The sequence below is a fragment of the Manis pentadactyla genome, chromosome 8 (genome assembly GCF_030020395.1).
Source record: "Manis pentadactyla isolate mManPen7 chromosome 8, mManPen7.hap1, whole genome shotgun sequence".
Taxonomy (NCBI): domain Eukaryota; kingdom Metazoa; phylum Chordata; class Mammalia; order Pholidota; family Manidae; genus Manis; species Manis pentadactyla.
This window is the reverse complement of record NC_080026.1, coordinates 3,649,471-3,662,135: the sequence shown is the minus strand read 5'-3', so window position 1 is coordinate 3,662,135 and position 12,665 is coordinate 3,649,471. Positions and strand designations below refer to the sequence as shown.

At 54.0% G+C, this 12,665-nt stretch overlaps 1 protein-coding gene across 2 annotated transcripts in view; it reads right to left on the bottom strand.

Moving 5' to 3' along the window:
- MYO7B (myosin VIIB) overlaps nucleotides 1–11,568 on the bottom strand; it is a 50,885-nt gene extending 39,317 nt beyond the window's left edge. For both annotated transcript variants that reach the window (XM_036884335.2, XM_036884333.2), the window contains exons 1-8: nucleotides 11,530–11,568; nucleotides 8,567–8,680; nucleotides 7,379–7,531; nucleotides 5,939–6,123; nucleotides 5,440–5,561; nucleotides 3,045–3,187; nucleotides 2,306–2,419; nucleotides 762–915 (exon numbers count right to left, since the gene is read on the bottom strand). In XM_036884335.2, the coding sequence (XP_036740230.2) occupies nucleotides 762–915; nucleotides 2,306–2,419; nucleotides 3,045–3,187; nucleotides 5,440–5,561; nucleotides 5,939–6,123; nucleotides 7,379–7,531; nucleotides 8,567–8,680; nucleotides 11,530–11,547 (1,003 nt within the window). In that variant the 5' untranslated portion in view covers nucleotides 11,548–11,568. The remainder of the gene's footprint in view (nucleotides 1–761; nucleotides 916–2,305; nucleotides 2,420–3,044; nucleotides 3,188–5,439; nucleotides 5,562–5,938; nucleotides 6,124–7,378; nucleotides 7,532–8,566; nucleotides 8,681–11,529) is intronic.
- Nucleotides 11,569–12,665: the final 1,097 nt, after the last annotated feature.

The window sequence follows — 12,665 nt, the reverse complement described above, 5'->3', positions numbered from 1 at the left end:
AGAGCCCGGTAAGGTTGGGACACTCATCCACTGAGTTCTTTGGTTGCCTTTTTAAAATTTTAGTTTAGAATGTCTGTGTGGCTCCTTCTAACATCTGTAATGTCATTTTTTTATAGTTTACATTTACATTTCCAGTTCCCTGTCTAGATTTTCAAGCTTTGCTTTTTCTTTTCATGAACATAGTAAGCATACCTGCTCTCTCGTCTATATCCTGTAATTGCAATCTCTGAAATCTTTGTGGCTCTGTTTCTGTTGCCTGTTATTTCTGCTGGTTCTTGCTCATGGTACCTTGTTTCCTGGTCCCCATTTGTTTTTGGCTGCATGCTGGATGTTGTGTTTGGAAAACTCTTTAAAGGACTGATTTGTAAGCTAGGTTGGTGCTATTTTCTTCCAGAGAGGATTGTCAGTAGCCCCTGTCAGGTGCTTGGGGGCTAAGAGGCCAGGGCACCCTAACCTCCGGCCCGGATTTTCACACACTGGCTTGCACGTTCATGCATGGCTTTGTTTACTCTGGCTCAGCCTTGTCCCGAGGGACAGCCCTTTGGGGTCTCAGCTAAAGGTGGGGGTGACTGATCAGAGTTCCCCTTAATTCCAAGAAGCCTCCCAAGCACACCAACATTGTCAGTGTATTTTTCCAGGACAGGGTTAGAGCACGTGACCTCAGTGGGCTCCCCGCAGGCACTGAGATTTCTTCCTCTTCCTGCCCCAGTCCCCCCACTGTCCCTCCTCAGGGGGTGCAGTCTGGGTGGAAACAGCATTACCCATGAACTCCACATTCCCCAGGTGGAGGATGGCTGCCAGCAGCTTGCTGAGGTCCCAGTTCTCAGAGTCGGAGAACATGAGGATCTTCATGGCCGAGCGGACATGGGCATAGTCCTTGGCATCGTTGAGCCCCTCGCAGGAGGTACAGTTCCCCTGTGGGACCAGGCACCTCAGCTTTCTGGGGCCACCCCCACCCCACCTCCTCCACTGTAGGGCCAGCAAGGCAGAGATGCCTCAGGGACTCAGCCAAGGGCCTGGTAAGTGACATTTCATAGGCCCTGGGTGGACACGGGAAGGCCCCTTCATAGGCTCCTAGAGGCCTCCTGGAAGTCCAAGCTCAGAAAACACACGAAAGTACCTCTGGAGGCAGAATCACAGTGACACGGGTGCAGTGTGCCTGGGCTTTACAGCCAGCACGGGTGTAGCTGCGTGGCCTCAGCCAACTCATTCAGTGTCAGAGCCTTTATTTGTTACCCATCCAAGGTAATGCCTGCCTTACTCTCTCTGGGGTCATTCCTCTAAAACTTTCCACACCTCCCCTTGTGCCAGGCCTGTGCCACCTGTTGGGAATTCAGAACTGGAGAGACCTGGCCCTGCCCTGGGCGCTTGCATCTGGGAGGAGGAGCAGGGAGCAAGTGACACGACGTCAGAGGATGTTACAGGTGCTAAGACCAAAGGGCAGCAGGGCCAGCCCTACAGGGCGTGGGGACAGGCTTCCTGGAGGAAGTGCCCGAGCAGACCCCACATGCAGAGCCTCACGGCAACGCAGAGGGTGACCTGGGCAGAGAACAGCTGGAGCTAGGCTGTGAGGTGGGAGGCAGGGTGGGGGCTCAAGGTGGCTGGAGCCATAGGGAGGGGAGAGGCTGGTGGGTGGTGGATCTGGGGGTACTAGGACACCATGCCACGGAGCCAGAGGGAGCCCCTGCGGAACTGTGGTCGGAGCTGTGGTCTCACCTGCAGAAGGTCTGTGGGGTGGGTGATGCATTAGGGGTTAAAATCTGGTGCTGGGGGTGCCCCAGGGGAAACTGCTGCCCCCTGCCCTCGTCCAGGCCAGAGATGATGGAGGCCTCCGGGCAGTGAGCATGGAGGGAGGGCTTAGGCCGGAGGGAGAGTCCAGAGGTGGAGCTCATCCGTTCCCCTGCCAACAGCAGGAGCCCCGGTTCCGGGCGGGGTGCAGCCCAGAACAGAGGCAGGCTCCTGCTTTCCTGGAGTTCAAGTTCTAGGGGCGCCTACAAGGATGCGCAAATGGCATGAAATTGGGGTAGAAGTGTGGCGAGCCCTCCCCAGCACCTACTGGGTGGCCGGGAGCCTTTCATCCCGTGGGACCAAAGGAAGGCGATGCTGGTGGGAAGGACCATGGGCTCAGCGAGAAGGAAGGAAGCAGAGGACAAGGGCAGGTCTCTGAGAGCCATGGGGTGGGTACAACACCGACGGGGGCGGAGCAGGACAGGAGAGCCCTCGGTCCCTGCCTCGGCGGCTTCGGGGGCAGCGCCGGGCTCACCCCCCCTGCCAGGGGCTGCTCCGGGGTGGGGCCGGGGCTCACCAGGCTCAGGCAGCGGTACTCGGAGGGCGTGCCCAGGCCCAGCAGCTGTTTCTCCTCGGCGCCCATCCCCAGCAGCATGCTGTAGAAGATGTGGTAGTTCCGCTCCTCCGGGGCCTGGCGGGGGGCATCCGGGGAGCCGGGGAGCAGTTGCCCTAAGGCTGGAGGCCTCAGGACTGTCTCCCCATCCCAGCCCCAGCCCAGCTTCGCCTCCCAGGGCTGGCAGCCAGGTGTGGCTTCAGCATTGACCAGAGGAGCACCCTGGCCCTCCCAGGCTGGCTCGTGCCAACAGCTCTGTGATAAGGGCCGCGCACCGTGCCCTGAACTCACTGCTCCCAGGCGCTCCCCTGCATGGGAGGGCACCCTGCCTAAAGTCGCAAGGGAGGGACTGATGTCAGGATTCAGACCCTCTGCTGGGGACTGGCTGGGCCTCAGGAGTAATTCCAGTAGAGGTGCGGAGTAGTAGGCATCAAAGAATGAAGGAAATTATACGGATAGAAAATTCAAAATGGAAAATCCTATTATTGCTTTTCCTTGAATAATGGGAGAGGACCATCATGATCCAACTCTTGGGTCCTTGGTTCATGTCAGGTAAGCCTGGGGTGAGGTCCAGTGGTAGCAAGCTGAGGCCTGGGGGGGCCCCTGGGGATGAGGGAAGGAGGGGTGAGAATAATGGCAGGGAGCCCCTTCCCGGGGTGGGTGGCGGTCTCCCCGGCACCAGGGCGGTGGGTGGAGGCCTCACCTGCCGGCACACCCGGGACTTCTCCAGGAGAAATTGCTCGATGCGTGCGCCCTCTATCACCCCACTGGGGTTGAAGTAGATGTCAATGTATTTCCCAAAACGGCTTGAGTTGTCGTTTCTGATGGTCTTGGCATTTCCAAAGGCTGAGGGCCAGAGGGTGATGTCCATGATGGGGACAAAGAGGAGAAAATTTACTTTTAGTGGGGGTCATCCGAGAAGGCTTTTCAGAGGAGTTGTTCAAGCCCAGAATTGAAGGATGGGTAGGAGTGCCCTGGATAGTGGTGGCAGCCAAAAGTATAGGCTGAGAGGAAGCAAAGTGCAGGTAAGGCTTTGGAGGTCAGAAAGCATGGGGTATGTCTGTGCAGTGGGAGATCTGGCTAGAGCCTGGGATCCCAGAGGAAAGCAGAGGAAGAGACAGAGCTAGTGAGTAGGCGGAGCCAAGCAGCGTACAGCCTTGAGCATATGCGAAGCACAGAGGTTTGGAGTCAGTGTTCGGGTGATGAAGGAGGCAGGGAGGCTCCTGAGGGAGTGAGGCAGCAGACTGCATGTTAGGAAGACCACTCGACTGAAGGCTGGAGGCTGGCTTAGAGAGGGCAAGCTTGCAGGGAGAGTGGCAGGAGCTGGCCTGGGCCAGAGCACGGACGAGGAGGCCAGACCAGCGGGCATTTGGGTCGCAGCGTGACCCGAAGTGCATCTCACAGAGCTGTTTCTGCAGGTTTGTCTGTGGGACCCACAGGAAGAAAGATCCTTTGCATCATATCCTAGTACATGCACCCCCACCTGTACACATAATTAAAAGAAAATATTTAGTACCCGCTCTTACCAAGAGTAATGCACTGGGTTATTTCCTATTCTGTGCTATCTAATTTTTCTTAAAAGACTGTTTTCATGACCCACAGGTGGGTTGGGGTGCAATTTGAAAATACCACTAAATAACAGCATTAATCCCATGAGAAGAAGGAAAAGGGTCCTTTGGTTTGACAGGTTTAAGAAACACTGTGCTGTCTCTCCCCCCCAGGGAATCCCATGTACAGCAGACCGTCTGAGAAGGGCGGTAGTTCAGAACACCTACTTAGTGTTGTGGAACCCCGGGGCTGATTTCTCCTCAGGAAAGAATCTGTGTGGGCTTTTTGGGTAGAAATTGACAAGCTTATTCTAAAATATATATGGGAAGGGGAAGGGCCTAGAGTAGAAAAGAAGAACAAAATTGGAGACTATATGCCACCTGATTGCAAAACTTACTAAAAAGCTACAGAAATCAAGGTGCACACACAGGGGAACAGAACAGAATAGAGCATCTAGAAATAGACCCACATCTGTATAGTCAATTGGCTTTAGACACGCAAAGGCAATTGAACAGAGAAAGATTTTGTGACAAATGAAGCCAAAATAATTGGATGTCCATATAAAAAGAAGAAAAGAAAAGAGAAACTCAGCCTATACCTTGCACCATAGGCAGATTTAACACAAAATGGGTCACAGACCTGAATGTAAACCTAAAACTACACAACATCTAGAAGAAAACACGGGAGAAAATCTTTGGGTCAGGCAAAGATTTCTTGGATACAACACCAAAGGCATAATCAATATGAGAAAAAAAAAGTGATAAATTGAACTTTATCAAAATCTAAAATGTTTACCCTGCAAACGACACTGTTGATAGAATGAAAAAACAAACTACAGACTGGGACAAAATATTTGCAGAACATGTATCATATAACGGACTTGTTTCAGAATATATAAAGAACTCTTAAAATTCATTACTAAGGAACCAAATCAAATAAAGGGCAAGAGATTTGGACGGACACTTCACCAAAGAAGATATACAGATGGGAAAAAAGCATATGAAAGATGCTCCACCTCACAAGCCACCAGGGAAACGAGCTAAAGCCACGTGGAGCTGCCTATATGCATATGTGGACTCAAGTGAGGACCGTCACTCTGACAGCACCAGGTGCCAGTGAGCATGCAGAGCAGCTAGACCTCTCATACTCTGCTGTGGATTGCAGCCACTGCGGGAAACATCTGGCAGGCTCTGACAGTGTGCAATGGCTCACTTGCCATCTGAGCCAACCACTTCACTCCTGTATATTTATGCAAGATCAAAACCTGTGTTCACACAAAAATCTGCATGCAACTGTTTATCGGGGCCTTATTCATAATCACTAAAAACTATGAACGGTCCAGGCGAGTGGACAGCCCGTGGTACCTCTGCGATGTGATGAAAGGAATGAATCACTGGGAGGAGCAACAGCAGGCGAGAATCCCAAATGCATTATGCTAAACAAAGTAGCCAGACCCCCAAAGCTACGAACCGTCTGATTCCATTTATATGACGGTGGTATAGAGTCATAAGAAACACATTAGAGGGCCAGGTCTCAGGGTGACCTCCTACCTTCCAGGATGGGGTTGGCCTCCAGGACCTGCTGCTCAATCCACGAGTGCTGGCCACTGACGGTGGCCAGGAACTGCAGGATGAGCTTGGTGGTCTCCGTCTTGCCTGCCCCAGACTCGCCACTGTGCAGAGGGTGTGCAGGGCTATCAGTCAACAGAACAACTACTTTTCCCATGCCTCTCAGCTCGCCTGCAAAGCCACCCTGGGCCTGCTTGCTGGGCCGGTATGAATGGGGACACCTTCTCCCGTTGCAGAAATCCCACTGTATCCACCCAGAAGTCCCTGTGGGTCTCAGACTCTCTACACTACATTAATTTTTGGTGTGTCCCAGCTCATCAGTGAGCCCCTCGCAGGTGCGGTTTTATCTGGTTCATTCCAGGACCGCCGGCCTTGCAGGCATGCTGGTGGGGAGACCGTTCAGGAGAGAGGCAGCTCCTGGCCCCTTAGGAGATGCCTGGCCCGCTGAACCTCACAGGGACACGGGGAGTCTGCCCCCCACCTGATAATGCAGCACTGGTCCTTCTTGTTCTTCTTCATGTTGAAGTAGCAGGTGTTGGCGATGGCGAAGACATGAGGCGGCAGCTCACCTATGTAGCGGTTATAGTACAGATGCACCTGCTCCAGGGTGTAGAGGGGCAGCAGCTGGAACGGGTTCACCGCCACCAGGATGGAGCCTGTGTACGTCTGGGAAGGGAGCAGGTGGTTAGCACCCTCTGCTCTGAGTGCCCCCCCTGGGAGCTACCAGGACCAGCTGATCGTGGAGGGCACATGGGGCCTGATTCTGGGCCAAGGAGATAAGACACTCAGCTGCTAGGCCCTTCCCCCAGGAAGATGGGGTGTTCACCAGGAATGAGAGCTCGGGGGAAGGGGTGCATTCTCAGGAAGATGAAACAAGGGGGTCATTGTTCAATTTTAGCATTCTGCCTGGTACTGAGGAGAGGCTTGATAAAAATGAGCTGAATGTATGAAATGAGTCTTCAGCCCCTCCCACAAGGGCTTCCGTGTGGCTGCTCGACAGCTGTAGCCCTCACGACCTCTCCTCTGGGACTCGAGCCCAGGGCCACCTGCTCATCTGGAGCCCCCAGCAGGCCTGACTGTTCCTCTGGTGGGGGGCAGGGACAGCCAGCTCAAGTCAGGTGATTATCACATCTTAGTTTTCATCTTAGGAATGAAATGTCATGACAACCAGATAAATGAATGCAAGCATAAGATCTTGGAAAGGACAAGCTGCCATTCATTCTAGCTTACTGCTGTTATCAGTCCCAGGAGCTCTGTCTGCCAGTCGGCCGAGGGGTCTCAGAGGGCCCTATCCCCTCCTCAATCTCCTCTCCCAGCCCTCCTCGCCATTCAGGGTCCTCTGCTCAGTCTCCCACTCCTCTGGGCATCCTAAAAGCAGGGCTGGTCAGAACCCGACATGCCCTCTCCCCCTGTGGGGGGCACAGGCAGGCAATGACTCCCCCAGGCCATGCCACTTAGGCCACGTGACTCTCCTGGCCATCAGGGGAGGGGAGGGCAGGGGTCTTCTGCCTGGTGACCCTGTCTCAGCCACATGCCTAGGAAGAGGCAGGACAGAGAACATGCCCACCCCGTGGCCTGTGGTCCACTCGGCCGTCAGAGCAGGCCCTGCTCTCAGCCACAGATGAAGGGGTGAGGCATCACTAACTGAGCACCTACTGTGTGCCAGGCCCTGCTCTGGCATACTACACATCAGCTCTCTGCACCCTTGAAGGTATTGCCCACCCTGCTTCTTTTGGACTGGGGAGCAGATTCTGAGGAATGTTAAGTACCTTGCCCCCCTCACACAGTGAGGGCATGGGGAGAGGGGAGTGAAGAAGGTGTGCCTGGCTCCAAACCCCAGGGTATGGCCTTCTTCCCCAGCCAGGGGGTCAGCACATGGACCACAGCCCTGTGTGGGCTCCGTGGGGACATGAGGACTCACATAGATCTTGTGTTGCTGGTAGCGGATCAGGAGGTTGTGCACCACGCCTGCCTCATTCAGGTCCCCCAGGCGGATCATGTCGTCCACACCCTCAGCTGAGTTGGGGTGCATGGGGCTGACAGTGCCAAGGTCCTCTGCTCGGATCCAGTGTTCCTGGAACGAAGGGCACAGGATCTCCTGAGGGTGGTCTCTGCATGACCAGCTGCTGCCCTTCTCCCGGTTCTCGGCGGGTCAGCTGGCCTGGTGGTTAGACTCTGACCAGGGTCATCTGTGGTTAAGGTCAAAGGAAACCTGTGACAGGATCGGGTCAGTGTGTGGCTGGAGTCAGCACATACCCAGGACCAGCGACCAGCATGTAGCTGAGGCTGAGTGAATTTCAGACCAGGGGCAGAGGAGCCTAGCCAGTAGTTAGATTTGGCTGTGATTAGGATGGGGGCACTTTGCAGTTGGGGGCCTCACAGACTGTTGGGATGAAAGCATACAAGTTAAAGTGTTTTTTAACATCATTTTTCAAACAGAAGATATTACTACTAATATTTTACCAGCTTCCGTGTGTGGAACTCCCAGGTCTCTGTCTAGAATCTTCTCCTTGGAAGCCAAGACTCCATATGCCCCGCCCTGCAGTACCTCAGCCAGGAGGGCTGCCTGAGGGAGACCGAGGTGCCCAGCTGGGCCCCTTTCCCTGTGTGCCTTTCCTGCCACAGCCCTTGGCCCCCCTGCAGCCCCCACCAGGTGGCTGAGCTGGGGCTCTGCCACCCTGAGCTGCATGCCTCCCGGCTGGGCCGTTCTACTCAGCCCCCTCCTCCTCATTCTGGGGCCCTCCCCTCTGTGTGCTGTGCCCACACACCCTTCTTCCCACCTTCCTGGCCTGCCTGCTCCCCTCCTTGACTTTGCAAAGCAGATTTCTTCCCTGCCCCAACCCTGCAACAGCCCCTGCCCCTCATCACTCCTTCCTGCTGGCCGCAGTACCCTAGCTTCCACCTGCCAGTTCCCGCCCTGCCCTCTCACACGGAAACAGTGCCCATGGCAGACAGTCAGTGTTCACCATGACAGGCCCCCACTGTGGTCTGTCCTGCCGCATGGGTCCCCCCTGGTGTTGGGGAGCAGCACCAGGGAAGGGGAGGGGCTCAGGGCCCTGGAGGGGAGGGCGCGGGAGTGGGGCTGAGAGGGCTCCCCGGGCACACCAACCTTGCCCTCATCATCTTCGATCAAGATCTTGCCCGGCTTAGTTTCCTTGACAATTCCCCCGATGGCCACACCAGTCCCGTTGGCAGAGGTGGGGTTCAGCCACACATGGTCCCCCTGGATAGCAGAGAGAAGACGTGGTTGGATCCCTGCTCCACCTTCCCCTTCCTGCTGTGTTGGGGGCAGTCCCTGAGAGCTCCCGGGGATGCGGGACGCGCCCCCCCTCCCCTCCCTCCCTTGCGATCGCCCCTCAGGGTGGTATGGGAGGTGGTGCTGGAGGCCCCCCTGGCCTGGCTTGGTTCTAAGAGACAGACAAGCCATATTTACAAGAAACAGACCCTCTGTGAGGAAGGAAAGGAGAGTGTTTGCCCTGTGACTAGCAGTGTAGTCCCAGACCCACCGGCTGGCGTGAGGCAAAGCCTAAACTCTCATCGTGTTTCAGCCAACTTGCAACACAATGACCCATGAACCTCTTTCTGATCAGAGAAAGTTCACCCGTTCAAAGAGGACTGAATCCTGAGGCCCAGCAGGGACACCTACAAAGACACTGAAGTCCAAAATGGGGAAAGAAATGGGTGAATAACATCCGCCAAGGAAAAGCGAACAAAACTGCCACAGAGCAGTGGGAAGCAGTGGCCAAGTAATTCACCATGATTTCCAAACACTCCCGGACTTGTAGATCAGAGGCAAAGGGGCCCAGAAGTGAGGTGCTGGGACAGCTGGAGAGGATGGCTCGTGAGCTGGCAGATCTCCAGAAAGAAATGGAGGAAGTGAAATACGTAACATGGGCCAGAAACAAAAGCAAAATTGGAAACAACAGGGAGAGAAGCAAGGCTAAAAGCACGGTAAAGGTCACAGAAGATGGGAGGGGTAAGGGGGCGAAGTGACATCGAAATTTTAAAAGTTAGGATTAGGAAGAAAATGATAGATATGGTTGATGGGCAAAATAGAAATAAATTGGAGTGTCCAAGAAAACTAGAGAGAAAAAAAAAAAGGACAGAAAAGTTATTTAAAGATATAATTGAAGACAACTTTCCAGAAATTAAAGAGTCCTTTAATTTTTAAGTCTGTGGATTTTCAATTTTCAATCTATGAATTGAAAACACACCAAGTATCAGGAAAGAATGACAAAGTAAAAAATTAATGCTAAGATGTTCTAGTAAAGGTTAGTGGACTTCAAAAATAAAGAAAACAATTTTTTTATGGGTAGGCAGACAAAAAGATGAGTTCACTTATGAGGAGAAAATTCAGGACAAATTCAAGCCCTGTATTAGGGCTGAACAACTCCTGTGAAGATCTCAGGAAAAGAGCAGCCCACCTATCACGTGGCCACTATCAAGAGAAGAGAAGACTAGTGTTGATGAAGATGGAGAGAAACTGGAACCCTTGTGCACTGTCAGTGAGAGTGCAAATAGTATAGCCACTGAGGAAAACAGTACTGAAGCTCCTCAAAAGATTAAAAACAATTACCATATGATCCAGAAATTCTACCTCTGGGATCCAAAGAGATTCAAAGCAGGATCTCAGAGACATGCCCCCTGCAGCATTATCCACAATAGCCAGGAGATGAAAGCAGCCCAAAGGTCATACCACGAGCCATATGCCTTGGGCAGGTCACTGAACCCCTCTGAACCTCAGTTTCCTCACTTGTTGAAAGATAACTTCATGGGGCTGCCTCGAAGCTGGAGTCATGCCCAGCTCAGAGTAGGCACAGACGGCTGGGATGCCAGCAATGAGCTCAGTGCGGTTCTGATTCAACAGTCACCTGGCCCTCTGAAGTGTCTCTTGATAAGCAAGACGATCATCCTGCTCTCAAGGAACTTGCAATCTTAGAAGACAGAGCAGGCCCACAGTTGCAACGGGGAGTAATACACTCCCCCAAGAGGTACCCTCTCCACTCTGCTTGAATGCAGTCGCTTCCCCAGTGGGCCACTTGGAACTCATGCTTCCCATGGGTATATCCCTTTGTGAAATAAACATGGCTTTGCCTTAAAACCTCCCTATGCTTTGAAACGTTGCCACATTCTAATGTTTGTGATTTAGTTATCCAGAGTCCTTGCAATCTGAATTTTTGGACCATGTGTTCTCTCTCTGGCCTAAAACAGCCTTATCTCTAGGCTGTAACTGAAAACCAACCCTAGCTGTCATTCTGTGAGTCAGATTCCTGGAGGGCTCAGCCGTAGGAGCCCCGAGGCGCTCACTCAGTAGGGGATGCTGCCCCCTCAGCGTGTGTGTCCAGCTGCTGGACGGAGACAGTGGCCACTTGGTGGCTTTGCACTTGAGAGTAAAATATGTAGGGTGTTTTCTTTTCAAAGAACACTTTACAGCACTATCTGGCTTTTGGATTTTGGTTGGCATTCTGGAGGGCAGAAGAGGACACGCAGGCTGTTTGGGGGGCTCTCCTCTGGGCTCTCCCAGCCCCTAAGCTTCTGTGTCATGCACACCCCCAGGCTGCCTGGAGTCCTGTCCCCTGACCCAGGGCAGGGCACTGTCTCAGTGTCCCTGACTCAACAGGAGACGCAAAGACCCTCTGCTCCCTTCCCACAAAGAGCCATCTCTTGGCCCCTGGGACCCAGCAGGCACTTAGGAGATGTTTGTTGAGCTGGGGGAAGATGATGCAGAGCAAAAGGGGAGATCTGGAGCCGTGTTTGATTTCTACCCACATTGGGCGGGCGAGCTCCCTGTGGCCACCCAGTGAGAGGACAGGTGGGAAATCCCTTTGTCAAGTCAGCCTAAGCCCAAATAATGAGGGATTACTGTGCGGAGTGGCCACCTGCGCAGGCCCAGAGGCTGGCCACGCTCACCTTCTCCAGACCATACCATCTGTCTTGCTCCTCAAACTCCCTTTGTCTGTAGCGCTGCCCGTACAGGCGCTCGCTGCCTCTCTTCTCTCCTTGGCAGTGATTGGACTCAGCCTCTGGTAACTGCCGCAAGGAACCCCAGGGTGGAACACATGCCATTCTTACCAGCCTGAAGACCGACATTCCGAGGCAGCAGCTGCTCACAGCCTGTGTGCAGAGAGAGAGCAGAGTGTCAGTCTCAGGGCCCTGCCCAGGAGCTCCTCAGGTCGGGGGCCGTGTGTGCTCATCACACAGCCCGAGTGCCCCCGAGGGGCCTGGCTCAAGAAATGACTCGTGAGTAAAAGGACGAATGAGCCCCGTCCCATCCAAGTGCAAGAAGCAGCTGTCTGGGTTTCTTTCATGCTATCCCATCTCTGTTGAACATCTATTTTGCATTCAGCCCTGGGCTTGACGTAGGGAGTCGGGGTGATTCTGAACATCCTTAAGACACAGTCCCTGTCATCCAGAAGTGCAAATCTTATCTGGTCAGACGTCTGTGAAAACCAAGCATCCCAATATGCTATGGGCGGTGCTGAGGTAGACAGCCAATGTAGCCAAGACATGTGACATGCTGAGGACCTCACAGCACCCCAAAACACAGGTGCTCCCCCAATTCATACACGGGGCTTGATGAAGGAACGGTGACCCCGTCACTTAGCTGGGAATCCCTCTTGGACCTGCCTCCTTTCAAGCCTGTCCCCAGCACCTGGGAGCGCCCAGGCCGGCCTGCTTAGCTGCAGCAGGTGGAGGAGGGGACCAGGAGCCTGACCCAGAGGAGCCGAGCCCAGCCGGGCCTCGGGGCGCTGAGCAGCGTGAGCCTGCCGGCGGGCAGTTCATCACCATGCTCCCTGCGTCTAGCACCGACCTGCCCCAGGAGGGCCCAGGAGGCGTCTGTTTATGAGGCAGTGGACAAAGCCCTTGGAGACAGTGTGCTTTGACGGCGGCTCTGACGGAGGAGCAGCGGGAGGAAGGGGGACGTTCTCCAAGGACGCTGCCGCTTTAGCAAAGTGCCAGGGATGTTAGGAGCCTGGCGGTGGGCCATGCAGGCCGAGCGGGGAGGTGGCGAGGAGCGGGGCTGAGGCGGTGGGTGACAAGACAGAGCCGTTTGCCACTCTGTTCTTTTGGACAAGGAATTTTTTATTCCAATTTTTATGTAGCACTTGGGCATTTATACGATTAATGGCAACCTAAACCAGCATCTCTTGAGTGTCTACAACATGAAAGGCAGTAATCAGGTTCTTTTTTAAGGTCCAAAGTTGCAT